At 60.8% G+C, this 17929-nt stretch overlaps 1 protein-coding gene across 1 annotated transcript in view; it reads right to left on the bottom strand.

Annotated features, from left to right (window-relative positions):
- The window catches only part of ANKRD11 (ankyrin repeat domain containing 11), a 30771-nt gene extending 13740 nt beyond the window's left edge, over positions 1 to 17031 (bottom strand). Inside the window, exons 1-5 of the mRNA XM_065898721.1 lie at positions 16945 to 17031; positions 10726 to 10864; positions 3149 to 3319; positions 2832 to 3035; positions 2010 to 2152 (exon numbers count right to left, since the gene is read on the bottom strand). Coding sequence (XP_065754793.1) covers positions 2010 to 2152; positions 2832 to 3035; positions 3149 to 3319; positions 10726 to 10864; positions 16945 to 17031 — 744 coding nt within the window. The remainder of the gene's footprint in view (positions 1 to 2009; positions 2153 to 2831; positions 3036 to 3148; positions 3320 to 10725; positions 10865 to 16944) is intronic.
- Between the last annotated feature and the right edge of the window lie 898 nt (positions 17032 to 17929).

Here is a 17929-nt window from a genome sequence, read left to right on the forward strand (position 1 = left end):
GTGTCACATTTTGGTAGTTCTCGCGGTATTTCAGACCCTCCACCAGCAAAAAGATCACGACTCCTGGAGCTTCAGGTGACAGTTACATTTTTTAGCAGTAACGTATTTCTTTTCTTTTTCTTTTTTTAAGGCCGCATGGCACAGCATGCAGGATCTTAGTTCTCTAACCAGGGATTGAACCCGTGTCCCCTGCAGTGGAAGCGTGCAGTCTTAACCACTGGACCGCCAGGGAAGTCCCGCAATAATGTATTTCTTAACGAAGGAGTGCAAACTTGTTTATAGATACTGCCATTGCACACCGAACGGCAACTGTCCCGTGCAGACAACGTTCAGATGCACCAGGAAACCAAAGAATTCTGTGTGACTCACTCCATCTCGATCCTCGCTTCACTCGGGTGGCCGGGGCGGAACCGACAGCCTCCCCCAGGTGCCTGGCAAACGGGACGGCGGCCTCCACTTCAGCCCGGGCTGCACGCAGGTGTACCTGGGTCTGCATGGCGGGAGCAGGACACTGCTTCCTGGGCAGGCGCTCCCCTGCCCTCCGACAAATCACCACAGTGTTGGACAATCCTGGGGTCAGAGTCAGGGCTCTGGTCCCGTGTCCTTGCTGTCTGCCAGCCGATGAACACCCCAACTGCTTCAGGCCACCACGTTCCCTGGCTAAGGCCCCTCCCTCTGAGACCAGCAACACAGGTAAAGTCCCCTCAAAGCTGTCCTCCCTCCGGCCGAGAAAGGGTCTCCACCATATGCAGCCCCGAAGGCCACCAGCCCACCCGGACAGTCCTGGGTCATCTCCCATCTCCTGGCCCTCAGCCCTCTCCCCTCTGCAGAGCCCACACCTGAGGCCACGTGTCCATTGTCTCTCACTGCTCCCTAATAACAAGTTTAAAGACAATTATACAAGCGGAGATTCAGGCGGCGGCCCTCTCCCTCCCAGCTCCATCACCTACCAGCCAGCCAGCCTCATTTCACCCATACCCCATACCTGCCCACTGCCCCGGGTATCTTTTTTTTTTTTAATTTTTGGCTGTGTCGTGTCTGTCTTAGCTGTGGCAGGCGGGACCTTTCGTTGCGGCGCGCGGGCTTAGTTGCCCCATGGCATGTGGGATCTTAGTTCCTTGACCAGGGATCAAACCTGCATCCCCTGCGTTGGAAGGCGGATTCTTAAGCACTGACCACGAGAGAAGTCCCTGCCTGCCCTGGTTGTTTTTAGCAAATCCCAGATATTTCATAAAGTTTTTCAGCATACTTCTCTAAAACGGCTCTTAAGAAACAGTAACAACGAAAACCCCATAATGCCATCGTCTTCCCTAAAACGTTAACTAATTCCTGACGTCAGCTCTGTAATCAGCACTCGGGTGTCCCAGGTGTCCCGGCACCCTGAGCTCAGAGCACCCCCAATCTCTCCCTGCGCCAACGTGTCATTTCCACACTGGCCACACTGCCGGTTCCCTGACACCTGCCTACAGTGACCAGCGGGGTCGCCACGACAGACCAGATGCACTCAAACAGCTGCCACGTGTCCTCATCACACGCACCATCCCAGCTCTGGCCAGGGGCCTCTTGGACAGTGTGGTGGTGACCGCAGCCAGACCCTCACCTACACGTGCGGCTCCTGCATTGGACCTAAGGGGCCGTGCCCCAGGTGCTCGCGGCTCCTGGGCTGCTCACCCCATGTTGTCTACCCCCGTCCAGGCTGCCGGGTCTGGCAGCAGCACAGGGACGAGGACAGGCAGAGCCCCCCTGCCTCTGGGTATGGCCACTCACCTCCTAATGGCTGACCACACCTGAGTGGCCAGAGCAGGGCCCTGACACGCAAGCCACAGACGGCGAGAGGCCACCCAGGTGCTGACCCAGGGTGAGAAAGCTGGGCTGGAGGGGAGGCGGGGCCTGTCAAAGATTCACTTGCTGGTCACCCCGCACACAGGAAGGACAGAGAAACAGGTGGCTGCGGACCAGTGCACAGTCTAACGGCAGGCCTGCCGTGGGGTCTGCGGGGAGGCGCCCACCTTGTAGTGCCCATTGTTGGCGGCGTCGTGCAAGGGCGTGTCGTCATCCAGGCCCTTGGTGTTCACCTCTGCGCCGGCGGCCAGCAGCTGCTTCGCGACATCGTAGTAGCCCCGGTTACAGGCCTCGTGCAGTGCAGTCCAGCCTGGAAACACACACTCAGCACGTACGTGATTTAACCCTCAGGAAGGTCACTCCCGCTTCTGGGTGGCACTCAGGAAGCGCTAAGGACAGGACAGAGGCCTGGTGGGCACCCCGCCTAGAAATGCCGAGTGGTCTTTACTTGGGCGCCTCTGGGTTGCTCGTGACCTCTAGCGGTTAACCTTACAGACTAAGAATCTGCGAGGGTGACGTGGGCCACCGAGCTGACAAGGGTACAGGATCGATGAACACAGGGTCACAAGGGGCAGCCTCAGCCCAAGTCACCTGTCAACACACAGGGAGGATGTGCCCCGTCTGCAGACAGGGAAGCAGGCAGAGCGTGGCCACGGCCGCAGATCTGGAAGGGCCTCCGTGAGCACGCGCTGAGGCCTCTCGGGGAGCGGCTGCTCACGTCGGCACGCACACAGAGCTGCCCCGTGGACAGTTCCCAGGGCTTTGGAAAAACGCAACTTAGGAAAATCGCTTTTAAAAAAAAAAAAAAGGTGCTAAACTAGGTTTGGGTCCAACACCCAGGGCCGTGGGAAAACCTAGGATTCCACACAGGAAGGCCTCCTGGTCTCACGAACGCTCCTCTCTCAGTGCACAGCTCTGGACACACAGAAAGAGCAAATCATCCTATGGAAAAGGGGGTCTGCCCCGCGGCCCTCCCTCCGAGCTCTCACCTGCGAAGTCCTTGACGTTGACGTCCGCCCCCTCGCTGATGAGCTCCTTGATACGCCGGGCGTCCCCCCGGATGGCCGCCCGGTGTAGGCGGGTCTCTCCACGCTCATTTCTCTTGTTCACTTTATCTTTGGTTTTTGAGGCAGAATTGGGCGTCCCCTTCTGACACACTGTCGACTGGGAGGGGTGCTTTGGTGTCGTGTCCACTGCAGGCCGAGGAGAGGATGGGGGGAGGTTACCGGGAGGGACCTGCGGGGCTGGGCCACCGTCCCAAAGGAGGGCCTCCCAGGCCCCAGGACCACCTGCCCCCAGGGCTCACCTGGGCTGTTGGCAGACTCCTCGGCCGTCATCTGCATGAGGAGAGCCACCTGCTGGCGCTCCGAGAGCGGGTAGCCGGCGCGGATCCCGGACAGCCCCATGCCGAACAGCAGCCCGGCCTTGCGGGCGACAGGCTCCTTCTTGATCCTCTTCCGCTCGGGACCCTGCTTCTCTGTGAGGCGTGGAGGAGAGAGGGGAGACTTCATGCCACGGAGCCCTCTGACTCCGGGGCCTCACAGCCTGCGGGGGAGGGGAGGGACAGCTGGCAGCACGCACGCTGCCCGTCATCACCTCTTCCGGCAGTAGCTGTGCTGGGGACACGATTCCGACACCTCGTCACCAGCCACTGAAGCCAAGCCTGGCCCCCACCGACCGTCCACCGCTCCAGGTGCCTCCCCAGACCGTGCCCAGCGCGCCAGGCGGCGGGACGGACGACCCCGAGTCCCGGCTCACTCAGGACGGGCCTCGGTCTAGCAACTCCTAGTGTCTGTGGTCCAGGTCCTCCTCCCCACCCCGCCTCCAAAGAGTTCAGATGTAAATGCAAACACAGCTTAGAGACCCGCGGAGAGGTCAAGGCTGGCTGGGCGGTACTGTACCTTTCTTCTTGCTTCTAGGAGCCTCCATCTCATGCCATGGCGCTTCGAGGAGCGAACCAGCCTTGCAGTACCACGGCGTGGACTGAGCTGGAGGCATCTAAAGGCATCAACACAGAGCACTAACGAGATACGGCGCCAGCCCGGCGCCCCTCAGCCTCCTCACGACAAGCATAGGCGCTCCTCTGGCCCCTCACCTAACACCCTGCCGGCCTCAGGCAGAAACACCGCGCCGTGTCTTTCACAGGGGCAGGGGGGGGCGGACAGAAGAGACACCCCCCACTCCACGGACCAGGAGCCGAAAGCTCACTTCGCTCCACACTCACCCTCCTACTCACGGGAACTGGGGCTCCGTCAAGTCTCAGACCCCTCCCCTGCTGCCCTGTGCGCTCTGGGGAGCCCGGGGATGGGGGGGCCTAGGTCACGGGTGCGGACCACGGGGAGGGAAGCTGGGTCGCCACGGGGCCCGGGTGTCTGAGGGGCTCTCCCTGCTCTCCGCGTCCCCGGGCTGGGGTGACCTCTCCACTCCCACAACTACAACCCTGGGCTGCTCTCCACCTCAGGCCCCACAAGCGTGTCACGCTTTCCATTTTCTTACAAGGCGTTTTCTGTAAACTGTTATTTCCTTAAAAAGTACCTTAAGCTGCTGTGATCTGCTGACAACGGTGATCTGTGCATCTTAGGTGATGACCCCCAAGCACCACAGGCCACCCCGCCAGCAACAACTGGTTTTTAACCAACGCACGAGGCATAGGCCCAAGCAAGGGGGAAATTCAGAAAGGACGCTCCTCAGGGGTGACCAAGGACCCCGCTCGCCTTTCCCGCCCCCAGTTCCCCCACGACCCGGCAAAAGCAGTGAGGAAAGGGCGGCACATGGCCCCGGCTCTTCGAGGAGGCCTCTGCACAGGGCACAGCTGGCACCCAGCAGCTTCAAGGAGCCCCGAGAAACGAAGCCACGCTGGGGCAGTGGCCGGACCTGGGCAGGAGCCTGGCTCAGAAGCTCTCCCACAGCTGAGCGCCACACAGATGGGTCTGGGGGGCAGGGCAGGGGGAGGCCGTGTGGCCCTGCCCGCGCCCTGTGACCTGGGCCCTGCTCTGCCCAGCCTCCTGGGAAGCACAGCCTGGCCTCAGACAATTGGGGTGTCTGGCCTCTCAGGGGCGGTGGAGACACGAAGCCCCCAGAGAAGAGGACGGAAGCAGAACCTCAGCGAAGCGTGTGACCCCGCGGCCTCCCGCCGGGCTGTGGGTGGCACCCGCTGAGTACACTGGGTCACCTCAGGGTGGAAGCAAGCAGCCCAGCCCCCCTCTCCGCGGCACATGGGTCTTCAGGACAGACGCGCCCGTGATTTAAGATGTCAGAGGAACCCGGCAGAAGGGCCACAGCCACCTCTGTCTTCAAGCGACCGTGCAGGCAGTGGATGCCCAGGACCAGGGAGGGTGCCTCGAGGGTCTTGCCTGCGCTGCTGTTGAGGGGCAGCGAAGGAGCAACTTCTACCCAGAGACTCTGATGTCGGCGGCAGAGCTGGGCCCTGTGGCACCGACCACGGCCTGTGGTCTCAGGAAAGGGCTGGGAGAGCTGTAAGGCTCAGGCACCCCCAGCATGCGTCCACACCTGCCCAGGGGCCCTGCTCACCCCACATGTGGAGGAGAACAGACTAACCCTCTGGTCTCCCCAGGCTTAACACAGGAAAAAACCCCAAATGTAATCCCATCTTCTGAGACGCCAACTTCTCGGTGGTGGAGTGTACTTCTCTACAGGTGCCGCGGCTGCCGGGATCTGGAGAGCCCACGTCTGGCCGGGCTGGGAGTCGCAGGTGGAGCGGCTGCCCACGGAACCCAGGCCACAGAGGAGCGGAGGCCAGGGCGCTGGTGCTGCAGAAGGGCCCTCCTGCCCAGCCACTGCGTCCTGTCGGCAGGGGCCAAGCCGGGGGTCAACCCAGGTGAGACCTGCAGAACGTCCTTCCTGCCCTGCCCTGAGGTGGGCGACGGCCCCACCTGCCAGCGCAGGGATGGGGACACGGCAGAGGAGGTGCCCGGGCAACGGCCCAGCTCCCTCAGCGCTCTGCCAACGTTTTGTTTCTCACATCCAACCGGAAGCAGAACAGAAGTTACACGAAGCCCAGGCGGCGTGTCAAGTTGTAGACTGGAAAACTGGCAGGTCCGTGTGAGTGGCGAGCAAGGCCAAAGGGTGCTGTGGGGGCGCAGGGGCTGGAGCACACCCTGCCCCCTCGTTCCCCGGGGACGCCAGCCGTGCCGTCTTCCCAGGGTAATGGGGGGAAGGCAGTCTCATGAGCCTGGACAGTGCCCTCACCGTGAGGAAAGCAGAGCACAGCCATGTGACTCGGCCTGTATGTCCATGGCGCCTTGATTCTCACGCTCAATCACCTCGCTGGTCCTCTGTGAAATTGGGGCCACGTTTATCATCTCTTCCTGGGACACGGTCACCTAGCTAGCAGATGCAAGGATCCCCAGCCCCCCAGGCCATCCCTGGGTTTCCCCCTAAATGCTGTTCCTGTCTCCCCCAGAACACGCCTCTGCTCTCCTCCCACAGCCCCCGTGGCCTCTGCTGGGGCTGGGCCTGAGGAGGGCGCAGCCCTGAGGGCCTCTGTTTCAGGACCCAGCACCCAGAGTCCACTCCTCCTGGGGAGTTTCACTCCCCAGCAAAACTGACGGCGTCCAGTGGAGAACTTCCCCGAGTCACGGCGAATCCTGGCAGCAAAGACACAGAGTGAGCTTCTGGGAGAAGATCTCCTCTGGCTTCCGGGACGTGGTCTGCAGACACTCTCCCGGCCGCCTTCTGTGTCCCCTCGGGCGGTCCCGTGGTTCCACACGACGCTCTGCGTGGAGCCCGCACCCTGCGCAGACACCGGCGGCCCCGTGTGCTCCTCCTGGACCCCGGTCGGCAACTCCCCTGCTTCCTTCTGGGCCTCAGCCAAGGCGGCGCCTTCAGGTCCAGTAGCTTCCAGCTCACTCACCCTGCTCATGGTGGACCCGGTAAGCGCTAGAACCCGTCCCCCGCCCGAATGCTTCGTTTCAGCAATCGTTTCTGCTGCCTTATGCTCTGTTTTACATTGTGAAAACCTGCCTGATCTTCTGGACGCTGCTCTGTGTCTGCTCGGGTGCCTTCCTCCTGTGGCGGCCATCTCTGGGTCCAATCCTCGTCTCCGCTCTGGGGCCTAGGAAGGCGCACAGGCCCAGGGAGGGCCAGCCCCATGGGGGCAGGACGGCGTGAGCCTGGGGAGCCCTCTCGGCCCCCAGGCTGGAGGATGGCATCTTCCAGCCGGAGGTGTCGGCGGGCACAGCTGCCCTCAGCCCGTCCACTGCCACCAGAAGCCCCGTGGCTGACAACCAGGGCATACCATGTTGCCGAAAGTGGGAAATCTATGACTCTCCTCAGATGTCACCATTGTCAGGGCCCCACCCTATGGTGGGGAGGGGGCGGAGGAGGTCCTCGGTCTCCCATGAAGTTTCAGGCTCGGCCCACGGCAGGCTGATGGGAGGTGGGTGGTCGGCACTGGGACCTGCTGTCCCAAGAGCGGCCCGTCCCTTGGCCTCAGAGCACACCTCCCACACCACACAGGGCCTGACCTCCTCGATCAGTCACAAACACAGGCTTCTGACCAAGAAGCCGGCCCAGGCACAGTCCACGTATGACAGATACCCCGTCAGGTGACGTGCTGCACGGGGTCCTCCCCGCATTACACTCCGACCCTCCAAGCGCCACTGGACCCACATGGGCACCATCATTCAGGCTGTGGTGACAAACGGCTTCCCTTCTGGTTTCCTGCTCTGTGTCTCCTCCTTTTCCTTTTTAAAAAAATTTCCAGCGTTGCTCTTTTAAAGAAAGAGCGGTCTGTGTGGCCTTCAGCAAGTCCCCGGCCTGAGAGGGACAGGCTGAACCCCCCACGTCTCACTCCCCCGGCAGTGGCTGCTCCAGCTCCAGGTAAGGGCGACCACAGAGCCGTCCCACAGGTGACCGTGATCAGGAGGCCAGAATCTACGGAGGTGAGGTTGGCATAAAGGGCCTGGACAACAGGGGTTCCCAACCACTGACCCCAACTTTCACTACAGCAGTAAATCATACTCCAGACCGCCAGCACCGCATGAACAGCATCACCCACGCCACCGGCCCCAGCCTGCCTGGGGGCCTCCGACCACCCCTCAAGCTCCCCACACCCAAACCCGGGAGTTCACCGGGTGGAGCGGCCACCCTGACCCAGACCAGAGAGAAGCGGGCCAAGCCACGCCCTCTCGACTTGGCCTGGGATGGAGGTGGCCGGCGTCCTACATCAGTCCTGCCCGCTCTGGGGTCCCGAGAGCTCCACGGTCACAGTGTGGGTGGCATGTGCCCTCCCAACCAGAGACTCACAGCGTGTCACGCCTGGCAGGCGGCCAAGCCCCTGCATGGTCACCCACGTGACCTCCAGCACTTGGCAGGGGGCGTGCTCAGAGCCCAGCACCAGTGAATCCCTGCACACAGGGCAGCCTTGAGCAGGAGTCCCGACAGGCCCTGCCCACCAGGGAAGCTGCGTGCCCGCCGCCTCCGACCCCAAATCCCAGCCCTAGACGGGTGAGCTGCTCACACATCCTCATTGCAGGGCCAGCACAAAGTAGAAGCAAAGAAACGTTGGGAGCTGAGAACAGGCCCCTCTCTGAAGGGCCCTGGGGGCTCCAGGTGGGAGGCGGGAGGGCTGCTGTCAGACTGAGCAAGAAGCCTGCAGGGCTTCATCCACACGGACCTCAGCAGGAGGTGTGCGTACACTTACGTTGCGGGGAAATTAAACACATAAGAAGCAGACAGCAGAGTATAATTTGAAGCAGGTCCTGGTCCCACCAAGACTGGCACTGGGCAGCAGGGCCCCCTCTCCCTGCCTGCAGGTGCCCGCCCGCTGGTGGCCTGAGCTCCAGGGAGGACGCCCCAGCCCTGACTAAGCGCTGCGGGCCTCCTGGGGACCGGGAAACAGGAGGGTGCTCCCAGGGAGCCCGAGGGTCTCTGGGGGATGCTCACCAGCCTCCCCCTCTCAGGGAGCACAGCCGGAGAACTACTGGCCACTTGCAACAGTCCCGTGAGCGCCAGGCTACATCTTCCCAGCAGGGGGCGCTGGAGGGACACGGCAGGAGCCAACAGGCAGGGAGGGGACGTGGGAACACAGGGACCTTCAGCCTCCCTAGCTCGGCGCTCACCAGCGTTGGCACTTCTGTACAAGAGCCTCCCCATCTGCCGTGGGGCAGGCGGGCAGGCGGCACCTGGTGGAAGCGAGGCCTCTCAGAGGAAGAGCTTCACTCTGCCCGGCCAGGCGGCCGCTCATCAGGAAGGGCAGGGAGGGGTCAGTGACCAGGGCTGCAGGCGAGGTGCCCAGTCCTGGCCCGAAGGATGAGACTCTCCCAGTTACTGGAGACCACTTCTGCCACATGACCAAAGCAGGTGTACAAGAAAGCTGCACGGTCAGCCCCTGAACCCCGGGGGCGGCGGGGATGGGCAGGACACAGTCACCCAGTCGAAGGCCCCCCCCTCCTCCCACACTGTGTACTACTGAAAAAGCCGGCACATAAGCGGAGCCATGCAGCTCACAGCCGTGGTGCTGTTCAAGGGTCAATGGTACAGCAAAACGGGCCCCCAAAGGGATAGACACTCCACAGTAAGAGGACAAATGCTGGACTTTCCATGTATTTAGACTTTGTCCCTGCCTGGAAAATCCCACTTGCAAAACGTTCTTCAGTTTCCCACCTGCCTGGCGCCCCGTGCTGAGACGCCAACCGTCCCCCAGGCCTGCTGGAGGCCGCCTTCACGGCCAGCACCCCGCAGACACCCCCGAGGACGCCGCGCCCGCCTGTGCTCGGGCAGGGACATCCCAGAGGACGACACCGACCTGCAGGCCCCCAGCACCCAGGAAGCCGCACCCAACAGCGACGCCACGCCCTCCGGTACCAGAGCTGGCTCGGGCACCCAAGCCTGAGCTGGGCCTGTCTCTTCTGCACCCAGAGCCCGAGGCACAGGGTCCCTGCGAGGACTCCCACCTCCTGTGCCCTCCTCCCAGCCCACCCCCTCCCCTTGCGGAGGACCCCGCGGAGGTCGAGCCGCCTGCCCCGGACCCCAGCCATACCCCAGCCGGCACCACCAACCCCGCCAACCTGCTTCACCAGCCTGCAACTAACCCAGGTCTCTGCTCAGTGGCTGCGGGCCCGGGGCGCACCCGCCTGGGGGTCGCCCTGTGCAGGAGGCGTTGTGAGTGAAGACGTTCATTTCAGGCTGTTCCCCCCTGCCGTTTCTCCCAGTTCTCTCTCATTTATGTCATTCCTGTGCCTGCCATTTCCCTGAGACCTGACACAAACCCTCACGTGCAGCAAAGCCCCCTGCCCTCCGCCCGGTCCTGGCAGGACCTCTGCTCCTTCCCCCGTGGCTGCATCCTGGGGGACCCAGGCCCCCTCGCGGCTCTGTGGATCCACCCCACACCTGCCCCTGGCTTAGGGGGTCTGCAGTCAGATGACCGGCAGGCGGGGAAGGCCCAGGACACCAGGACCAGGAGGAGGAGTGTGAGCCGGCTGGCAAAGGGGCCGGGTTCTTGCCTGGACCCAGCACACGTCCCTGCAGGCAGCTCGGACGGAACCAACCTGAACGCACACGCGCCACGTGGCGGTGAGGGGCACGCCCGCAGCGCACGCGCGGGGGCCTGCGTGCCTCCTGCTCTTTCTCACAGCTCCCTCTGGCCTCCATTTCAAACAACTGGGTTTAATTTATGTGCTTCTGCAGCCCTGAGGGGAAACTCGTTTATCCTCCCATGTGAAGTTCTCCAGAGGCTCTCCTTGAGGGAGAGGAGCCCGTGCTCACACGCACGGGAGGCCCCTGGGCAGGCTGGGGCTGGGGGAACATGGCTTCTGTGCACACGTGCGGGAATCCTCTGCCTGGGAATCTGCCCTGTCAGCTGTGAGTCACCCCCTCCCGGGTCCGTGCGGCAGAACCGGGGCGCCGGGGGCGGGTGGGTACCTGTGTCCGAGTCCTTCTGCTCTCCATTGGCGCCCACAGTGAAGGGCAGCTTCCGCTTGGTCGTTCGCTCTCTCACCTCCTTCCCACCATCAGTGCGGTCCAGCTTTGGGGTCTTGGTTAGAGAAACTTTATCTTTATCCTGGAAAAGAGAGTGACGCTTTCAGACGCTGGCCCCAAGTTAGACTCTCAAAGTCCTTACGTCTAGCAGGACTTCACGTGCCCGGAAAGCAAGTCTCTTATCTGGGCAATGGACACCCCTCCTGCCCACCAGGCTCAGAGGCACCCACGGCCCTACCACCTCGCTGCCTCCTGCCTCGTGTTCCCAGGGATGGACTCAGTAACGGGGAAAACGCACCTTCAGAGGGGCCTGCTGACAGACGGAACCCGCCCTCCACTGGAAACTCTCCCCGTGACCGTGAACGAAGGGGCCCGGCCTCACACCGAACGGGAGAGTATGTCTGCCCTGAGATGCTGGCTCCCCTCCAGCGTGTCGTCCCTCGCCTGCCCGGGGCCTGAGCCACCTCTGGTCACCACAGGCCTGTGACACTGCAGGGCCGTGTTTGGGACGGATCTTGCAGCCGCAGCAGCCCCGGAGCAGAGCCCAGTGCGGGCGACCCAGCCCAGAGCAGGAGCTGGCTAGAGGGCGGCCGGGTGTGGCCATCGCTCCCAGCCCTGCTGACCTGTAAGGACCCGGGAGCCTGAACTCCAGCCTCAACCTGGGAGGTCCAGCCGGGCGTCCGCCTCGCCTGCCACCGTCTGCAGAACCGGGGGAAGCGCCACCTTGGGGGCGGGGGGATCGGGATGTGACACGCCCCGCACAGAAAGGGCAGCACACAGAGCCCTGAGGGTGGGGTGGGGGCGCTCAGCAGGGCCTCAGGCTAACCAGTGCCCCGTCTGCCCGCAGCGCACCGCACCACACGGGCCAGCCAATTTGCGTTGCTGACAGGGAGGATGGCACTGCTACCGCCAGGCGGCCCCTTCTCCAGCAGCAGGCTTCCTTTCTGGAATCCACCCCGGGGAGGCGGAGGCAAACACACGGCCCTCACAGCAGCCCTCACAGCACTGGGGCGTCGGGTGCTCCTGGGAGGGGACGCCCAACCCTGAGCGGCGCGAGTCCTGTCTCCCGGGGCCCTGAGAGTCCTCCACTTGACTGCCACGCCGTGCCCTCCAGTCTCAGCAGGCAACGAGACACCCTTGGGTGACCAAGGAGACCCCGCCACAACACACCGCCAGCTCCGAGGGCACCCGGAGCGCGAAGAGGGACCAGCAGGCAGAGCCCGAGCCTCAGCCGAGCCGGTGCCAGAGGCACCAGGACACAGGCCCGCTTGTCACCACCTGCACGCACCTCCGCCCCGCCTCCCGCCGCCCCTGCCAGGAGAACAGCACCCACCAGTGGAAGCCCCAAACTGTAATAAGCAACCTGCCACCAAAAAAACTCCTGGTCCGGTTGGTTAATCTGATCGACAGACACAAAAAAAGATAACACAAATCACAATAACAACGTATTCAGAAATGCAAGAAATTAAAAAAACCAATGTAATTCACCACACTAAGAAAATAAAGGACGGGGACTTCCCTGGTGGTCCAGTGGCTAAGACTCCACACTCCCAATGCAGGGGGCCCAGCTTCGATCCTTGGTCAGGGAACTAGATCCCACATGCCGCAACTAAGAGTTCGCATGCTGCAACTAAAGATCCCGCATGCTGCAACTAAGAGCCAGCACAGTCAAATGAATAAATATTTTAAAAATGCTTTTTTTTAAAAAAAAAGGATGGAAAATTATGATCATCTCCACAGCTGCAGAAAAGCCCTGAGGTCCTGAGACCAACCCCCAGCACACTGTGGGGAGGGACGTCCCCCACCTGACACAGGTTTGGTGCGGAAGATTGGGTGCCACCGCCGAGAGGGGGTTCAAGGCAGGAATGCCTATACTCACCACATCTACTGAAAAACTAAACCTATTTTTTAATGAGCAAAAGATCTGAACACGCACTTGTCAGAAAAAAATATCCATACAGCCAGTTAACGTTTGGAAAGGTGATCGGCATTGGGAAAATGCAAATTAAAACCAGGAGGCAACACCAGTACTCTCACAAGAATCGCTGACTGGACCGGCAGAGCAGTGGGCCTCGGACGCTGCTTGGGGCCACTCAAGAGTTTCTAACAAAGTCCGGGGAGTGAGTGACGTGCCACACAAACTCACAGTTTTGTTCATAACAGTAAAAGAAAGAAAGAGCAACCGCCCATCAAAAGGCAAATGGGTGCATCCACTCCAGTGCAACCGTAGACGAACATTCCACAGCTGCGGGAAGATGCCGGCGGGCTGCGCCCCACCGTGACAACACGCCTCAGGGGGGCGGTCTCCTCCACGGTCAGACCAGGCCAGCCCCGCCCCCCTCTTCTTCCTGAGGGATAACAAGGAGTATTTATCTTACGACGCTGTGATTTTACACAGGAGAAAATCCAGAGGAATTTACAATTAAACTCTTCAAATTAGTAAGTGAATGAGAAGCTCAATCACACAGAAAGTGATTGGTTTCTATATACTATAAACCATTAGGAAATCATGCTGAAATACTACATATTTATATCGAAAGACATTAAATACATAGGAATGAATCTAACAAAAGGTGTTCAAGCCCTCTACATAGACAATTACAAACATTACTGAGAGAACAGAAATTAGACTGATAAAAATGCAGGCCCACTTATGGGACACTGTTCAGTACTGTTAGCACAGCATTATCTCCCCCAACTCATCTCTACATTCAAAGCAATCCAATCAAAACCCAGCAGGCTTTGCGTGGAGATCAACCAGCTTTTTCCAAAATGTACATGGAAACGCAGAGGGTCACAAGTAGCAAGGACAATTCTGAAGAACAACGAAGATGGGCAAATTAAACTGCCAGGTATCAAGACTGTACAATTATAGTCACAATAGGTGGCCCTGGACCCAAGGGCCAAAGGTTCAGAGCAAAGAGCAGAAGCTGAGCCCCACCTGACTGGTGACAAGGGCTCCGCTACAACCCAGCAGGAAAGGACAGTCTCCCCAGTGACAATGACCATGTGGACATCCACAGGGAAGAAAATAAACCTTGACCTTCCCTTACAGCACAAAACTCAAAATGAGTCCAGATGGATCACAGACGGAGAGCTTGCAGAGGACGGTACAGGAGACCAGTAGACGACAGAACAAGGCAAATTAAACTGACATCACCAAGTGTTAGCACGGATGGGTCCGCCTGACCTAGGCTTTGGGGGTGCAGCACTGTGCAGTCACTTTGCCGAACCATTAAACCCTATCTGCTGCCTCCATAGAAAAACCCCAATGTATGTATGTTCACATCACACCTGGACTGGAAAGAACCCAGATATGTATCAGCACAGGAATCGGCAGAGAAGCTGCTTGAACGTCCATCGGAAGGAAGCAGAGATCCCCACCATGAGTCCGCATCCCCTGTGGGTGGGGGCGGGGTGTTACCGTGGGGACTGCTCGCGGGGGAGGGGGTGTCCCGAGAGCCTGGTCTGGATCACCGTGATCCCAGGTTCTAGAAAGGAAATGTGCATTTCTACTTCACTAAAAGTGCTCACAGAAAGCTTTTAGCCCTCAGCCAGAGCAGAGCAGGGCAGACCTCGCTGAGCCTCCCTCACTAGTACCCAGGCACCGTCACAGGGACCAACCACACACACTCCACAGTGTGTTTACTTCCTCAATGCTAACAGGATGTCTAGACGTCAAGTTCAACCTCTATCGGGTTCAACCTCTATCAGTTCAACCTCCGTGTCAGACCGTGGCACACCCTGAAAACTGCTGTGGCCCAGCAACCAGCGTCCCCCACGGACGCTCAGCCAGCTCCCACACACCACGTACAGAGAGAGGAGGGCTGGCTCTTAACCCGCACCCCACACACCTGCCCTGGAACCACCTCGACTATGACTAACTGAGTCTTATCTGTAAATGACCAACAACGACAGAAGCCAGTAGGAGTGAGGACTCTATCAGCCGCCAGAAACAGCACAAACAGGTGGATCTGACTGTCCCGCCTTTGTCTGCTGAGAAGATGACCCTTTCGCAATGGAGCAGCCTCAGCACCTTGTAGACAAGCAGCTGAGCACACACGTGGGTGCCTGTGGGGACCCTGCTCCCCAGGACAGGTGTGCACCTGTCTCCACTGCCCCGCAGCTTCACAGCCAAGGCCGAGGGCCTCCGACTGCCTCCTGCCTTTTCAAGGTGGCTGTCGTTGCGCCAGGTCCTTTGAATTTCCAAACACACTTTGGAAGCAGCTTATCGGTTTCTCCCCAAAAGCCCTCAGGGGCTTGGACCTGCATCGACGGTTTCTCCCCAAAAGCCCTCAGGGGCTTGGACCTGCATCGACGGCTCTATGAGACTGGCTTGGGGAGCGCTGGTATCTGAACACTATGGAGCCACCCTTGGCCCGTAGGCCCTGCTCCTCTCCAGCGGCTCAGAACTGCCTGAATTTCCCACAGCAAAGTTCTGCAGGTTTCAGGGTGCACATCTTTCATCAAATTAATCCCTAAACAGTCTGTGTAGCCTTTTTTTTTTTTGCGGTACGCGGGCCTCTCACTGTTGTGGCCTCTCCCGTTGCGGAGCACAGGCTCCGGACGCACAGGCCCAGCGGCCACGGCTCACGGGCCCAGCCGCTCCGCAGCATGTGGGATCCTCCCGGACCAGGGCACGAACCCGTGTCCCCTGCATCGGCAGGCAGACTCTCAACCACTGCGCCACCAGGGAAGCCCCACACATGTGTTTTTAAACTTCCACGCCCGACCACTGGCTAACAGCGCTCAGAAAAGACACTGCACGCTGCTCTGGCCACAGCCTCGCTCCGCAGGACTCGCACCCCGCCGCTTCCGCGCACACCTCCCGGGCCTCCTCCACAGACGGCCCTGTCGTCTGGGGGAACGCAGCTGCCCTCCCCGCTCCAGTCAGGGTGCTCCTCTCTCTCAAGGCCTGACCTGTCCCTCCCCTGCGAAACCTGCGTGGACACCTGTGGTGTCACACGGCCACGCCCGGGGAGCGTCCAGGGTGGACAGCACTGCCCTGTGGAGGGGATGGGGTCGCAGCGGGTGGCATGTGCTTCAGCCGGCGTCCCGCAGAGAGCGGGGCAGGGCGCGGGGCTGGCTCCTCGGCCAGGCACAGCTTGTTCCTCGGGCCTTTTTCTCTATCTCCCTCTCTGCAATCCCCAGCGCCACTGGGACCGCAGGAGTCCACCTGGGATGGCAATACCCCGACCCCTTCACTGCCACCAGAAGGCCTGTCTGGAGCCCCGAGAGGAGCGCGGGCTCCCAGGGGCTTTGGATCCATGGACCCCTGCCACCCTTCCTGTGAATTCAGCATCTGGACGCGGCCTCCTACTCTCTCCTCAGTGGATTCCTCTGGGATTCTGGGAACCGGCACTCCCAGAGTTTCCCAGCGCTGGGAGGAGCATGGAGCCCGAGGCCTCTTCCCAGACCTGCTCGTAAAACCACGGGACAAAGCAGCAACAAGCCACATCCAGCTTCCACACTGAGGGCTTCTCTGCACGTCCTCCTCCTGGATCAAAGGGGGCCGGGCACAGGCCACAGCACCCCACGCAGAGCACGGGCGAGGCCACCTTTGCAGGTGGGCCCTCCCTCAGGAAGCCTGTGAGTCTGTAACTCCTACAGACCAGCCTGGGGGTCCCTCTAAGAACAGTCTGGAGGGAACACTGGGTGTCACAGCTTGTGGAGCACACAGCACACACCCCCGAGCCCAGGGCACCAGCACATTAACAGGGCACAACGATGCAGATTTACAACCTGCTTTCCTATTCACACTGGCAACAAGCAAACGGGGAGTACAACTACCCAGCAGCGTTTCAAGTCGGGACCACTCGCACAGCTACCGTCAGATTCAGTCTGCCAGCAACCATATGGCAGGAACCCATGGTCCTGAGGCACAGACGGTGGGGCCGAACTGGGGTTCTCTCAGACAGCAATTTCTGTCCACGGACCTAGTGCTTAAAGCTCCACTTTGGCCCCCAAATAACAAACATCCTTAAAAAAAGCCAGACGTGTCCTCCACAGCCACCCAGCACAGCAGTTCCTCTACTGCCGCCCGAAGAGGGTCTCGCGGCACAGACGTCGCCCACTGCAGAGGGACAAGCGACAGTGACACCCCCAGCCCTCCCCCGGGCCCGGACGAGGCCCACGCGGAGTGGTGGGGGAGGACGAGCTCACCTTTTTCCCGGGCTGCTTCTCCACCATGTCGCTGCTCAGGGAACGCTCCTCCTGCTGTGGGGTTCTAGAACACCCACCCTTGGGCATCGTTTCCTCCTCAGCAGGCCTTTATTCACGCCGCCATCGCTTCATCGTCAACCGTCTGCTTAAAAACAGAGGGCACGGGGTTAAGGTCCAGTGACCCCACATGAAACCCAGGTGCCGCCTCCAGTCGGTGATGCACGACGCATGGACGCAGCAGCCTTCTGAGGGGGCCGCTCCTGATGCACCGGCCCGGCAGGCAGCCCCGGCAGCGGCACGTCTACCCTCCACGAGGGAGAACAGCAGAACCCCGGGGTGCACGCGGGGCCCTGCTCCGGGGGTCAGGCGCCACACATGCTCGGTGGCAGCACCCTCTGCCCACGGGCAGGGTCACACCTCGAGGTCCAGGGGATCATGCCCACCACCCTCTCGGCCACCTGCCGTCACCTGCAAAACAGCCCCCTGCCCCCACCCCCAACAGAAGGTCAGGATGAGGGCTACTCTGCCACTCAGAAAGCACCCAGCACCCCGAAGTCCCCAACTCCCGCGAGTCAAATGTCCAGAAGGTAGGCAAGTGACGCCGCTGGGGAACGCCCGGAGGATGTCAGGTAGCTGTGGCGCCCACTCCTGCACGTGGGCCTGAGGCCTGGGCCCCTGCATTTCCCAGGACACATGCTGTGGTTATCGTGTTTTCTGTATTTTATGTTTTGGCATCTTCAGTTTGCTTTCTGGGGACAGACCGCCCTCCCACCAGGGCCAGCCCTTTCTTGGCAATGGCCAAGAACCCCCCACAAAACCACCCACCACCCCACCTACCTCTCACACACAAGCCGCCGACTCCCCCGAACATAACGCATCCCAGGTACCACATAACCAGAGACCACCCCACAGCCCGCGGAACTGTCCACTCCGCCCATCGCCTTCCCCATGGAGACCCCAGTGGAGACGCTGGCCGACTCGTCTC

Source organism: Phocoena phocoena, chromosome 20, assembly GCF_963924675.1.
Source record: "Phocoena phocoena chromosome 20, mPhoPho1.1, whole genome shotgun sequence".
NCBI lineage: Eukaryota > Metazoa > Chordata > Mammalia > Artiodactyla > Phocoenidae > Phocoena > Phocoena phocoena.